Raw genomic sequence first — 15,326 nt, 5'->3', positions numbered from 1 at the left:
ATATTTTCTATAATAAGCCGCCGACCTAAAAAATAGTTGCGCCGCCGCCCATCATTTTACATCGGCTTATATCTGTGGTCCAAAGATAGTCTATTGACATATAGTTTATAGACTAGTCAATACACTAGCAAGTAGAACTGGTCAATAGATTATTTCATAGGCCTGTTAGGTCAGTCCATAGACTATTTTGTGGAATAGTCCCTAAATTAAGTCCATGGACCATTAAATGAAGAAATCCATAAAATTTTCAAAATATTACTCTATAGACTGTCCATAGATTAAGTCCATGGAAAAATCAAGAAAATAGTCTATGGAAAAATCGGTGGAACTAATATATGAACTTACTAGACTTCTAGCACATTGTCTATTCAATGAACAATATAACTCCATGAGTAAGCCAAAAAAATAGTCTTTGGACAAATCGGTGGACTAATCTGTGAATTAATATATGAACTTACTAGACTGCTAGCAGATTGGCTAGTCAATGAACAATTATATTGGCTAGTCCATAGAGTAGTTGAGACACTATTATATAGTCACCAGTCTATATATAAAATAGCGTGTATGGATTAGTCAATGGATTAGTTATTAGAATGACCAATCTACTAGTTAATAGACTAGTTTAGAGATTTATATATAGACTACTTAAGAGACTGGCCCAAAGACTAGTCTGTAAATCATATACAAGTCCATTGAGTAGATAATAGACTAGAGAACAGACTTGTTCATCAACTAGTCAGTAGACTAGTCAATATACTGTTTTCTAAACTAGTCAAAAGACTAGCTCATATTTATAGTTAAAACCCAATTTTAAATCTCAATGAGTTCTGCAACCTTTTACTAAAGCAGTGACCGGCTAAAAGATAAAGTTTTTTAGTTAAAACTTTATTTTAGATGTCAGTGATGTGTGTTCGGCAAAAGTTTTAACTAAACTTTAAATGTTTTATTTATTTAACGTTTGTAGAACTTTTAGCAGCAAATTTTTGCTGAAGCAGTGACCGGCAAAAAATTTTTTTTCAAAATCACATTAAAAGTAATTTTTGTTAAAAATTAAAACTATTTGAATACTAGTTTTTATATTATTCTCAATTTTGTTACAGTCGTTGTGTTTTGCTTATTTAGGGAGCTTATTTAAAGTTTGTAGAACTTTTAGCTGCAACTTTTTACTAAAGCAGTGACCGGCAAAAAGATATCTTTTTTCCAAAATTACATAAAAAGTCGGTTTTATTAAAAAATTTAAATTATTTAATACTAGTTTTAATATTATGCTCAATTTTGTACAAATCGTCGTCTCTCGTCTCCCAACAACTATGCATGCCGATCACTTACTTTGATATTATTAATAGCAGCCAGAAAGAGCGCACTTTAAATGAGAACAACATTTAAGTGACAAGTTGTAATGCAACATGTTGTTGTTGATCAATTTTGAACAATTCGTGCTGCGAACCGATTAATGTTCGTGACCTAAGGCAATGTTTTGTAAGCACTGCTTTACAATGTTTATAAATATTATCGGCAAATTAAGACATCGACTGTAGAATAACCTTGACCCATAATAAAATATATAAATTGTTAAAGTCATTATAGAGAGTAAAATTTGTTTTTAGACAAGAACGTAGAAAACACATACATACATCATAATAAATTTAAATTGTTTTCTTTTCTAAAACCAGTTTTATTAAATTAACAACAAAATTGTTATCGGTGTTTTTTTTTTTAATACAAAGTGTATGGCAAATTAAATTAATAATATGTTAATATGTACAAATAAAAAATAATAATAATACAAAAAAAATAATATGATTTTTTTAAATCTAGCTCTTTGTTATGTTTTTTTCTTAATCTTTGTTTAAAGTTTAGTGACTTTTAAATACACCCCCTTCTCAGCACTTAATAAAAAGTTCTTCTTATCATATTTAAGAGGAATTTGCGTCTTATCACATACTGAAAATTTGAAATTTTTCAAGAGAACCGCCAGACCTACTAATGCCTGCATTTTACCAAAACGCATACCAATACATATGCGAGGACCATCACCGAAAGGTATATATAAAACTGAATCACGTTGAGCTACCTTTTCGGGAGTAAAATGATCGGGATTAAATTCATTAGGATTGGGATAGTAACGTTCATCACGATGAATGGCAGCAGCTGGTATTAACACCAACATGCCTTTTTTGATGACAAAATTAGGATGACCCGGTACTGGATAGTCTTCTTCAGCATAGCGATTCAATATGGGTACAATAGCATGTAAACGTAAAGTTTCTGGAAAACAAGAGCAATATTAGTTATTATGTTAAAAAACAATGCAAATTTGCAAACCCACCTAATAAAACTTGTTCTAAATACACCATTTCCTTCATAGCTTCATAGCTGAATTCCTGATTATGTTTCTCTAAAACTTCTATAATTTCTTCTCGTGCTCTTTGCTGTATTTCCTGACGTTGAGCCAATTCGTATAGAGCAAAACCCATGGTAGTGGAAGAAGTCTCAAAACCAGCCACCAAAAATACAAAAGCTTGAGCCGCCACTTCCTCTATGGAGAGAGTAGTCATCTCCTCACCCGTTTCCGATTTCATTAATTTATTATTTTTCATTTCGATTAACATGTTCATAAAATCATTACGTTTTATATTATTCTCCTCTCTATAGCGCACCGTTTCCTTAACAATACCCATGAAAAAGTCCTCGACATCTTGTAGAGTATCTTTCATATGCAATTTTCTAGCCAAATTGGGAAAACTGTTGCGAAAAGCTATACCCAAATTGCCATAACGTTGTTCTAGCAGTGATTTACGGCCCATCATTCGAAACTTATTATTGGGATCTTTTAAACTGCTTATTTCCAAGCCAAAGGCACAAGTGCCTATAACATCGGTGGTAAAACGTGCCATTAAATCACTTACCTCCAACACTTCACTCTCTTTTACCGCATTATCGAAAACCTTTACAAATTCTTTACTTATATCGGTTATAATGGGGAACATGATTTTCATTTTGCCCGATGTAAAAGTGGGTGATAATTTAGTGCGCATATGACGCCATTTATTACCCTCCAAATTGAACAGATTACCCGACAACGGATCATCTTTCTCATTTACAAATATACCACGATCCACAAATTTGGAGAAATCTTTTATTAAAATCAATTTTAAAAGTGCCGGATCGAATACAAAGGCTGCTGGTTTGAAAAACCAATAAAATCCCGCAAATGGTCCAGTATTTTTATATTTATCATAAAATGTCTGCCAGATTTCGGCAAAAGAACGTCTCGAGCCGGTGCCGGTAATATTGCCCAGTACAAATGTAGGCTTTTCACAGGCTATGCCCACCGATTGCCAATAATTGTAACGCTTACGTAATGTATAATAAATATACGCCAATATGGCTAATAATATAAGAATTAAAATTCCAAAAATCATTGTTTTTTTTTTTCTATTTGTTTTTAAATAATAAGTAAATTTAATTGTTTTGTTTTTGTTGTATTAATTATTTAAATTTATTAAAGCTTTTTTTAAGAATACTTGTCACGTTCATTGTTTGATATAAAACTAATCTTTTCAAATGCGTTTCAGTTTGTTTAAATAAGATCTTTGTTCAAAAAAAAAAGCTTTTTTTATTAAATATTTTTTTTTATTTTATTTTTTTGTTTATGTTTGAGAGCAATACGTTAATCTCTAAAAAACAGCTTTTCTTAATTGTAAAAAAATAATTCGAAATAATTTGGAAAGAAATTTTTGTAAACAAAATATTTCTGATTAAAAATTTAGTATGTTTTCCGATAGATATCAATTGCATCAGCTAGCTCTGTTGTTTATTTTAGCAGAGTTTGAACCCACTTAACTAAAACAGTTATCTCACCCGCGATCGATAATGTTATTGGTCTATAAGTGATACCTAAGAAAGGGAATTTTTCTTATTATTAAGAACTCAAAAAAATTATATATACATAAAATTTTACTAGAAGTAAACTAGAGCTAAACTTGACCTAAACCCCGACCTAAACTATAACTTAACTGTAACTGAATCCGATGTGATCTATAACTTGACTTAAATTAAAGAGTAGTAGATGTTAAATAAGTTGAAATAAATTTTAGCTCATCGATCTGTTAGCAAATCCATGACATCATAATTGAAGAGAGAAGAATATTTCTGAGAGCATTAATTGTGTGTGTTTTGTTCCGCTCCTTCTGTTTTGTTTTGATTACTCATTTCGTTTTTTTACCATAATACTCAATGGATTTTATATGTATTTTTTTAACAATTTGTTTAAAATAGAGAGAACATTTCTAAATATCGAAATATGTATATGAGAAATACTTGATGACAATTTTTTTGCGAATAATCGAATTTGAGTGAAAAATTTAACTTTTAGTAAAAATCTTACTTTTAGAAAAATAAAAAAATTTTCAGAAAAAAATTAGAAATCTTCGTAAAGCTTTTTGATTTGCCACTGCAGAAACATAATAGATTTCCACTAAAGAAGAGAACTGAACTAGCTATAAACTAGAAATGATCTAAAACTGAACTAGAATTGAACTAGAACTGAACTAGAACTGTACAAAAACTAAAATAGAACTGAACTAGAACTAAACTAGAACTGAACTGGAACTGAACTAGAACTGAACTAGAACCGAACTAGAACTGAACTAGAACTGAACTAGAACTGAACTAGAACTGAACTAGAACTGAACTAGAACTAAACTAGAACTGAACTAGAACTGAACTAGAACTGAACTAGAACTGAACTAGAACGGAACTAGAACTGAACTAAAGCTGAACTAGAACTGAACTAGAACGGAACTAAAGCTGAACTAGAACTAAACTAGAACTGAACAAGAACGAGAAATAAACAGCGATCTATGCAAAGGAAACTGAAAATTCCTTTTGACATTTAATTTTAACGGTTTTTAAAGCTTATTAATTTCAAAGCTTTTAACTAAATGCAAAAAGCTTTATATAAAGTTCATTCAAACGTTCAAAACTGTTATCTTATAACGAAAAACAATTATTGAACTTGGACAAATTGGCCAACATTGAGGTTTTACTGGATGAATTAAGTGCAATTGTGCGGGTAACCTATTAGAAATATCGAAAGTGTGACTATAAAAAAATGCCGATAAGAAAGTAAACAATATTATAATAATAAAATATGGACCATTTGAACAAGTTAAATAACATACATACATAAATACCTGAACAAGTAGACGTATGGGGTTTTGAAGTTATATTGGATCCAATAAACAGGGCGTACGCTGGAAAAAAAAAGAGCTTTATTATGAACAAACTATTAATGAAATATGCATAAATATAGCAAAATTTGTTGGGTTAAACAATTAGTTTTAATAACAACCTTAAAGCAATAAGTTCTACTAAGAAATGGAAAGTTTAGCAATATCGTTTACAATCTATGGATTTGTCATAATTTTAACATTACTGTATGGATTACTACGATTTCATCTGCAATTTTGGCGGCGCCGTGGTATTCCTCATCGAGAACCGGCTTTTCTTTTCGGCAATTTACAATGTGTACTTGAAAAGCGTCATATACGTGAGGCCTTTAGTAAAGTATATCAGGAATTTAAAAGCACTGGACCATTTTGTGGTTTCTTTCTCTTGATGAAACCAGCTGTAATCGTTTTCGATTTGGATTTGGTCAAAAAAGTGCTCATTAAAGATTTTAATCTTTTTGAAGAACGTGGCATGTATTATAATGGTAAAGATGATCCTTTGACGGCTCATCTTTTTAATGTGGAGGCCGAAGAATGGCGCAAAATGCGTAATAAATTATCACCCACTTTTACCTCGGGAAAAATGAAACTAATGTTTCCCATAGTGGCCAAAATAGGACAAGAATGTAATAATGTGTTAAATGAAATGCTAAGAGCAGGACCGCATATCGACGTTAAGGAACTAATGGCTCGCTATACCACCGATGTTATAGGCACCTGTGCTTTCGGTCTAGACTGCAATAGTTTGAAAAATCCCGAGGCTGAATTTCGTGTTATGAATAGAAATATATTTACCAATTTTCGTCATTCCCGAGTTGTGCATTTATTTATGCAACTCTTGCCTCAAGTGTCTAAAACGTTAAGAATGAAAGAGCTACTAGATGAGACACATGATTTTTATTTTAGAATTGTTAAAGAAACCATGGATTACCGTGAGAAAAATCACATAAAACGTAATGATTTTATAGATTTACTAATAGAAATGAAAAATTCGAAAGATAAAGATAAACGTTTGAATATGAATGAGATTACCGCCAATGCATTTGCCTTTTTTCTGGCAGGTTTTGAGACGTCGGCTACTACCATGACTTATGCTCTATATGAAATGGCTTTACAACCAAGAGTACAGGATAAATTAAGAAAGGAAATTTTGCTAGTTTTAGAGAAAAACAATCAAGAGTTGACTTATGAAAATCTTAAAGAAATGCCATATTTGCAACAAGTAGTACAAGGTAAATAAAACTAACAATTTCATTATAAAATCCCTTGGTAACAATTTTAAACTTCCAGAAACTTTACGCAAATATGCCGTATTTCCTTTCCTACAGCGTAAGGCCAAAATAGATTATGATACCAAAATTCCTGGATATATTATACCCAAAGATACGCTAGCCATTATACCCATAGATGCTATACATCATGATCCCGAAATATATCCCGAACCTCAACAATTTCGTCCAGAACGTTTCAATGCTGAAGAGGTGGCCGCACGTCATCCCATGACCTGGCTGCCTTTTGGTGCTGGACCTCGTAATTGTATCGGTTTAAGATTTGGTAAAATGCAAACCTATGTAGGTTTAGTTTCAGTATTAAAAAACTATAAATTTACACTTTGTGATAAGACTCCTATACCTATAGGCTTGAATGTGCAATTGCCTTTAATGACTCCTATACAGGAAGTAGTTTTAAATGTTGAAAAAATCTGTGATAAGTAAAAAAGTTATAACGCTCCTAGAATTTAGTTTTGTACCTAATTAATATAAATATAAGGTGATATTTTTTTAATAAAAATCTATTCTATATTTCTAAGTTGCAACTAATTTTATATTATGAACAATGTCTTGGATACTAGAACTGAACCAGAATTGCATTAAGTTTAAACTAGAATTTTACTTAAACTAGAACTGAACTAGAACTGAACTAGAACTGAACTAGAATTGAACTAGAACTCAACTAGAACTGAACTAGAACTGAACTAGAACTGAACTAGAACTGAACTAGAACTGAACTAGAACTGAACTAGAACTAGAACTGAACTAGAACTGAACTAGAACTGAACTATAACTGAACTAGAACTGAACTAGAACTGAACTAGAACTGAACTAGAACTGAACTAGAACTGAACTAGAACTGAACTAGAACTGAACTAGAACTGAACTAGAACTGAACTAGAACTGAACTAGAACTGAACTAGAACTGAACTAGAACTGAACTAGAACTGAACTAGAACTGAACTAGAACTGAACTAGAACTGAACTAGAACTGAACTAGAACTGAACTAGAACTGAACTAGAACTGAACTAGAACTGAACTAGAACTGAACTAGAACTGAACTAGAACTGAACTAGAACTGAACTAGAACTGAACTAGAACTGAACTAGAACTGAACTAGAACTGAACTGAACTAGAACTGAATTAGAACTGAACTAGAACTGAACTAGAACTGAACTAGAACTGAACTAGAACTGAACTAGAACTGAACTAGAACTGAACTAGAACTGAACTAGAACTGAACTAGAACTGAACTAGAACTGAACTAGAACTGAACTCGAACTGAACTAGAACTGAACAAGAACTGTACTAGTACTGAACTAGAATTGAACTAGAACTGAACTAGAACTGAACTAGAACTGAACTAGAACTGAACTAGAACTGAACTAGAATTGAACTAGAACTGAATTAGAACTGAACTAGAACTGATCTAGAACTGAACTAGAACTGAACTAGAACTGAACTAGAACTGAACTAGAACTGAACTAGAACTGAACTAGAACTGAACTAGAACTGAACTAGAACTGAACTAGAACTGAACTAGAACTGAACTAGAACTGAACTAGAACTGAACTAGAACGAAACTAGAACTGAACTAGAACTGAACTAGAACTGAACTAGAACTGAATTAGAACTGAACTGGAACTGAACTAGAACTGGAACTGAACTAGATCTGAACTAGAACTGAACTAGAACTGAACTAGAAATGAACTAGAACTGAACTAGAACTGAACTAGAACTGAACTAGAACTAAAACTGAACTAGAACTGAACTAGAACTGAACTAGAACTCAACTGAACTAGAACTGAACTAGAACTGAACTAGAACTAGAACTGAACTGATTTAGCACTGAAGTAGAACTGAACTAGAACAGAACTATAACTGAACTATAACTGAACTAGAACTGAAGTAGAACTGAACCGAAATAGAATTGAACTAGAACTGAACTAGAACTGAACTAGAACTGAACTAGAACTGAACTAGAACTGAACTAGAACTGAACTAGAACTGAACTAGAACTGAACTAGAACTGAACTAGAACTGAACTAAAACTGAACTAGAACTGAACTAGAACTGAACTAGAACTGAACTAGAACTGAACTAGAACTGAACTAAAACTGAACTAGAACGGAACTAGAACTGAACTAGATCTGAACTAGAACTGAACTAGAACTGGTCTTGAACAAAAAATTTGTATGTTTCACTAAAACTAATATTTACTTTTTCCCTGAAATCGTTAAAGTAAAAAAGTACCAAAAGTACTTTAACTTCTCTCCCATCTTTGCCTGCTCTTCAATATCTAACAGTTTATTTTCTGAGAGCAATGACGAACGTATAATATTAAAGAATAAAGAGAAAATTTTAAAAATGTTTATCTAATAATAAAACTAAAATGTTTACCCAAATTTTGAGTAAAGAATTTATAAACAATTAGTTGGATTTCAATAGTTGTCGTAGACTGTACAAACGAAAATTAACTAAGAGTTATAGAAATATTTTAATAATATCCGTTAAAATGTTAATACTCATAGCTTTAAGTGTTATTATATTTTTTTGGTTAAAAGAACACTATTCGTATTGGGAGAAACGAAATGTTCCTCACGAAAAGCCCACATATTTTGTGGGCAATATGCGAGGCATAGGAAGAGAATACCATTGGAAAGATATAAATCAACGTATTTATAGAAAATTTAAAGGTGTTACTCCCGTGGCCGGCTTTTACACATTTCTTACGAGAGCTGCCTTTATTTTAGATTTGGATTTGATTAAACAAATAATGATTAAAGATTTCCAAAGTTTTAGCGAAAGAAATCTGTTTCACAACGTACGTGATGATCCTTTAACTGGTAATCTGTTATTTTTAGATGGTGAGAAATGGCGTGTGTTGAGGCATAAGCTATCACCGGTTTTCACCACTGGTAAAATGAGATTTATGTTTCCCACTGTGGTTAAAGTGGGAGAGAAATTACCCTCGGCGTGTAAGAAATTTATAGAGGAATTTGAAGGCATAGTGGAGGCTAAAGATCTGTGTGCTCGCTATACTACCGATGTTATTGGCACTTGTGCTTTTGGTATTGAATGTAATAGCTTAATAGATCCACAAGCGGAATTTAGACAAATGGGTAGATATATATTCGAGAAACCACGTCACAAAGGTGTCATACAGGCATTTATGTTTACCAATCCGGCACTGGCTAGAAAACTAAGAATGAAAACATTTCGTGATGATGTCAGTGATTTCTTTATGAAGGTAGTTAAAGAGACTGTGGACTATAGACAAAAGAATCAAGTCAAACGTAATGATTTTTTGGATATGTTAATAGAAATGAAAAAACAACGTGATTATTTACTAGAATCGGGTCAAACAGTAGATGAAAATGATTTGACAAGTGGTTTGAACATAGAGCAATTGGCAGCCCAGGCTATAGTATTCTTTTTAGCCGGTTTCGATACTTCCTCCACCACCATGTCTTTCTGTTTATATGAATTGGCTCTCAATCAGGAAATACAAAATAAATTAAGAAAGGAAATTTCAGAAGTTTTGGCTCAACATGATAATCAAGTAACCTATGAGAGTATTAAGGAAATGAAGTACTTAGATATGGTAATAGCAGGTAAATTTTGAATAAAACTAAATTGGTAAAATGTATTAAATATATAATTTTTATTTTTTTAGAAACTTTGCGCAAATACTCGGTTACTCCACATTTAGTGCGCAAATGTGTTAAAGATTTTCAAATACCCAATACCGATTTAGTATTGCAAAAGGGTCTACGGGTTATTATACCCTTAGATAGTATACATAATGATCCCGATTACTATCCAGAACCGGAGAAATTTAAGCCAGAACGTTTCCTTCCCGAAGAAGTACAAAACAGACATCCCTGTGCTTATATGCCCTTCGGTGATGGTCCACGCAATTGTATTGGTATGCGTTTTGGTAAAATGCAAGCCCAAATTGGTTTGGTATCCCTCTTGACAAAATTTCGTTTTGATAAATGTGAACGTACACAAATACCATTAAGATTTTCTAAGTTAAATTTTCTAATTGGAACCGAAAGTGGCATACACTTAAAGGTGGAAAAGTTATAAATGGGTTTTTAAAACCTTCACAACTGATAAGTACATGTCTTACTAAGACTTGATATCAGAAATATTTCATAAACAAAGAGTTTTTATTTATTTACGAAAATTTAATTACAACAAAAATCGTATTTATTAATGAGTTGTTAATTATTGTTAAAAGTGTATATATGTGTACGTAAATTTATGCTGATAATGCTTTTTTAAAATTCAAATAAGTAATAAAATGGAAAAAATGCATTTTATTTTTAGATATATAGTTTTTATATATGTACAATTTGACAACACCTAACTGACTACGTTTTTCTCTCATGAGACCCCTTCTCTTTCTCTCTCTCTTACTATCTTTATCACATGTTTAAAAAAATATTTTAATTCACAGGTAAATATACAACCATTAATTGCACTGATTTATTTGAATAGTTTTTAATAAAAAAAGCTTATAAAAATAATAATCCAACTCACAGTTTGACCAAATGATACAGAAGTGGAACAGTTCCAGTTCAGTTCTAGGTCAGATCTAGTTCAGTTCTAGTTCAGTTCTAGTTCAGTTCTAGTTCAGTTCTAGTTCAATTCTAGGTCAGTTCTAGTTCAGTTCTAGTTCAGTTCTAGTTCAGTTCTAGTTCAGTTCTAGTTCAGTTCTAGTTCAGTTCTAGTTCAGTTCTAGTTCAGTTCTAGTTCAGTTCTAGTTCAGTTCTAGTTCAGTTCTAGTTCAGTTCTAGTTCAGTTCTAGTTCAGTTCTAGTTCAGTTCTAGTTCAGTTCTAGTTCAGTTCTAGTTCAGTTCTAGTTCAGTTCTAGATCAGTTCTAGTTCAGTTCTAGTTCAGTTTTAGTTCAGTTCTAGTTCAGTTCTAGTTCAGTTCTAGTTCAGTTCTTGTTCAGTTCTAGTTCAGTTCTAGTTCAGTTCTAGTTCAGTTCTAGTTCAGTTCTAGTTCAGTTCTAGTTCAGTTCTAGTTCAGTTCTAGTTCAGTTCTAGTTCAGTTCTAGTTCAGTTCTATTTCAGTTCTAGTTCAGTTCTAGTTCAGTTCTAGTTCGGTTCTAGTTCAATTCTAGTTCAGTTCTAGTTCAGTTCCAGTTCTAGTTCAGTTCTAGTTCTAGTTCTAGTTCTAGTTCAGTTTTAGTTCAGTTCTAGTTCAGTTCTAGTTCAGTTCTAGTTCAGTTCTAGTTCAGTTCTAGTTCAGTTCTAGTTCAGTTCTAGTTCAGTTCTAGTTCAGTTCTAGTTCAGTTCTAGTTCAGTTCTAGTTCAGTTCTAGTTCAGTTCTAGTTCAGTTCTAGTTCAGTTCTAGTTCAGTTCTAGTTCAGTTCTAGTTCAGTTCTAGTTCAGTTCTAGTTCAGTTCTAGTTCAGTTCAAGTTCAGTTCAAGTTCAGTTCTAGTTCAGTTCTAGTTCAGTTCTAGTTCAGTTCTAGTTCAGTTCTAGTTCAGTTCTAGTTCAGTTCTAGTTCAGTTCTAGTTCAGTTCTAGTTCAGTTCTAGTTCAGTTCTAGTTCAGTTCTAGTTCAGTTCTAGTTCAGTTCTAGTTCAGTTCTAGTTCAGTTCTAGTTCAGTTCTAGTTCAGTTCTAGTTCAGTTCTAGTTCAGTTCTAGTTCAGTTCTAGTTCAGTTCTAGTTCAGTTCTAGTTCAGTTCTAGTTCAGTTCTAGTTCAGTTCTAATTCAGTTCTAATTCAGTCCTAGTTCAGTTCCAGTTCTAGTTCAGTTCTAATTCAATTCTAGTTCAGTTTTAGTCCACTTCTAGTTAAACATGCAGAGCTGTGCGTTGTACTATTATAATTTAAAAGCTTTTTTATTTTCTCATTAAAAACAAACAAAACAATGATCATATATTAACAGCTCTTAACTAAAAGCTATTCCAACCGAAAACTAATGCAATATATTGTTAGAATTTTATTTGATCTATACCCTCATATTGGAAAACAAAATTATCTCACATATGAGTTAGGTGGTTTTGACTTATAACTATATTATGTAAACAAATAATGAATAATGTCTGAAAATAAAATACGTTGATTCATTTTTATTGAGAACAATAAGTACTTAAAGCTTTAAATGATCAGTATTCAAAATGCATATCTATACATTACATTAAAAATTAAATGAATTTCCAAAAATTAGGTATTTTTTTATGAAATATTTATGACTTAACTTTTTAAAATGGGGGTTTTTTTAAACTCCACTTATAACTTTTCGACTTTTAAGTGTATGCCACTTTCGGAGCCAATTAGAAAATTTAGCTTAGAAATACGTAGAGGTATCTGTGTCTTTTCACATTTATCGAAACGAAATTTTGTCAAGAGAGACACTAAACCAATTTTTATTTGCATTTTACCAAAACGCATACCAATACAAATGCGTGGTCCATCGGCAAAAGGTATGTAAGAACAAGGATGTCGCTTTTCTACTTCGTCGGGTAGGAAACGTTCTGGTTTAAATTTTTCTGGTTCTGGAAAATAATCCGGATCATTTTGTATGCTATCCAAAGGTATAATAATGCGTAAACCTTTTTCCAATACTATATTGCTATTGGGTACTGGAAAATCTTTCGTACAGGTGCGTATAATATGAGGAACAACCGAGTATTTGCGCAAAGTTTCTAAAAAATTAATATCATAAAGTTAATATATATTCCAATTTAATTTTCGTTTCAATATTTTACCTGATACTACCATATCTAAGTATTTCATTTCCTTGAGACTTTCATAGGTTAATTCATTATCATGTTGAACCAAAACTTCCGAAATTTCTTTCCTCAGTTTGTTTTGTATCTCCTGGTTAAGAGCCAGTTCATATAAACAGAAAGACATGGTGGTAGATGAGGTATCAAAACCGGCTATATAAAATACCACAACCTGTGCAGCCAATTGTTCCATATTCAGACCACTTGTCAAATCATTTTCATCTACTTTTTGACCGTTTTTAATTAATTCATTGCGTTGCTCCTTCATTTCTATTAGCATATCCAAAAAATCATTACGTTTGACTTGATTCTTTTCTCTATAGTCCACAGTCTCTTTAACCACCTTCATAAAGAAATCACTAACATCATCGCGAAAATTTTTCATTCTCAGTTTCCTGGACAATGAGGGATTGGTAAACATAAATGACTGCATCAGACCCTTGTGACGTGGTTTCTCAAACATTAATCTACCCATTTGTCTGAATTCTGCTTGAGGATCTTCTAAACTATTGCATTCAATACCAAAAGCACAAGTTCCTATAACATCGGTGGTATAGCGAGCACATAAATCTTTGGCCTCGATTATGCCCTCACATTCTACTAGAAATTTCTCACAAGCTAAGGGTAATTTTTCTCCCACTTTAATCACTGTAGGAAACATAAATTTCATTTTGCCTGTGGTGAAAACCGGGGACAGCTTATGTCTCAATACCCGCCACTTTTCACCATCCAAAAAGAATAGATTGCCCGTTAAGGGATCATCACGTTCATTGTGGAACAAATTCTTGGCACTAAAACTTGTGAAATCTTTAATCAGTATAAGTTTAATCAAATCCAGATCGTAAATCGTGGCAGCTCTCGTAAAAAATGTATAAAATCCGGCCACGGGAGTCACATTTTTAAACTTATTATATATACGTTGATGTATATCTTTCCAATGGTATTCCCGTCCTATACCCTTCATATTACCAAAAAAATATGTTGGTTTTTCGTGAGGCACATTACGTTTCTCCCAATATGAATAATGTTCTTTTAACCAAATATATATAATCACAATTAATGCTATTAATATTAACATTTTAATTTAAATCAATCAATATAACTTTTGCAGAGTCTTCGACCACTATTGTAATGCAACTGTTGATAAGAATGCAAATTGAAACCCGTGCAAATGTTTCAATTTTAAAAATAAATAAAAAATCGTATAAGTTGCTATTATTCTCTCTACACTTTAGTATTTTGCTAGTCATTTTTCTCAGAAAAAGCTGCTAGATATTGTAGAGCAGGGAAAATATCTTGGTACTTTTAGTACTTTTTCTTCCTATTAAAGGGATCAACTGGTAACTAATGTGATTTTATAAATTTCTTTTAATGTTCTCTTCTTATTCACAACTTTTTAATAAATTAATTATGGGTCTAGGTACTTTTTTGAAATAATCGATTCATAAAGGTACCCACCCAACTAGTAACCAAACCTGTTGACAAACACACAATGCAGAAATAACATTTACAATATGGTGGTACAGTCAAAATACAACCACAATGTTTAAAGTTTAAGAATAACTAATCGGTAAACACAGAAATCATACACTGAATTGCCAGACCCCTTCCTTTTGTAATAAATAATATGTAGACATGGCTTTTAGCAATTAATGTTCTTTCAACTTAACGGTTTGTACCCAGAAAACTACCACGTTAACCAGAACATGCCTCTAGTTTAGTATAGTCTATTCTATAGTCTAGTCTAAGGTCTAGTCCACAATTTAGTTTATAGTCTAGTGTATAGTCTAGTCTATAGTCTAGTTTATAGTCTAATCTAGTCTATAGTCTAGGCTTTAGTCTAATCTTTAGTCTAGTCTATAGTCTAGTCTATAGTCTTTAGTCGAGTCTAAATTCTAGTCTACAGTCTAGTCTATGGTCTAGTCTATAGTCTAGTCTAAAGTATGGTCTATAAATTAATCTAGTCTATAGTTTAGTCTAGTCTATAGTCTAGTCTATAGTCTAGTCTATAGTCTAGTCTATAGTCTAGTCTATAGTCTAGTCTATAGTCTAGTCTATAGTCTAGTC

At 32.1% G+C, this 15,326-nt stretch overlaps 3 protein-coding genes across 3 annotated transcripts; 1 reads left to right on the top strand and 2 right to left on the bottom strand.

Annotated features, from left to right (window-relative positions):
• Positions 1-1,717: 1,717 nt before the first annotated feature.
• Positions 1,718-3,534, bottom strand: LOC111681266 (cytochrome P450 6a9-like). The gene is made up of 2 exons (XM_023443020.2): positions 2,330-3,534; positions 1,718-2,268 (listed from the first exon to the last, which is right to left on the bottom strand). Exons 1-2 carry the CDS (start codon positions 3,423-3,425, stop codon positions 1,850-1,852), a joined length of 1,515 nt encoding a protein of 504 aa, XP_023298788.2. The 5' UTR covers positions 3,426-3,534; the 3' UTR covers positions 1,718-1,849.
• A 1,848-nt stretch (positions 3,535-5,382) lies between these two features.
• LOC113218513 (cytochrome P450-6a17-like) lies at positions 5,383-6,949 on the top strand. Its single transcript, NM_001365943.1, is given in 2 exon segments — positions 5,383-6,466; positions 6,525-6,949. Coding segments are annotated over 2 exon segments (1,509 nt in total).
• A 5,617-nt stretch (positions 6,950-12,566) lies between these two features.
• LOC111681267 (probable cytochrome P450 6a13) lies at positions 12,567-14,411 on the bottom strand. The gene is made up of 2 exons (XM_023443021.2): positions 13,239-14,411; positions 12,567-13,175 (listed from the first exon to the last, which is right to left on the bottom strand). The coding sequence occupies exons 1-2, from the start codon at positions 14,335-14,337 to the stop codon at positions 12,760-12,762; spliced, it is 1,515 nt and encodes a 504-aa protein (XP_023298789.2). The 5' UTR covers positions 14,338-14,411; the 3' UTR covers positions 12,567-12,759.
• Positions 14,412-15,326: the final 915 nt, after the last annotated feature.

The sequence above is a fragment of the Lucilia cuprina genome, chromosome 6, assembly GCF_022045245.1.
Source record: "Lucilia cuprina isolate Lc7/37 chromosome 6, ASM2204524v1, whole genome shotgun sequence".
NCBI classification, from domain to species: Eukaryota; Metazoa; Arthropoda; class Insecta; order Diptera; family Calliphoridae; genus Lucilia; species Lucilia cuprina.
This window is presented reverse-complemented; position numbering and strand designations above follow the sequence as displayed.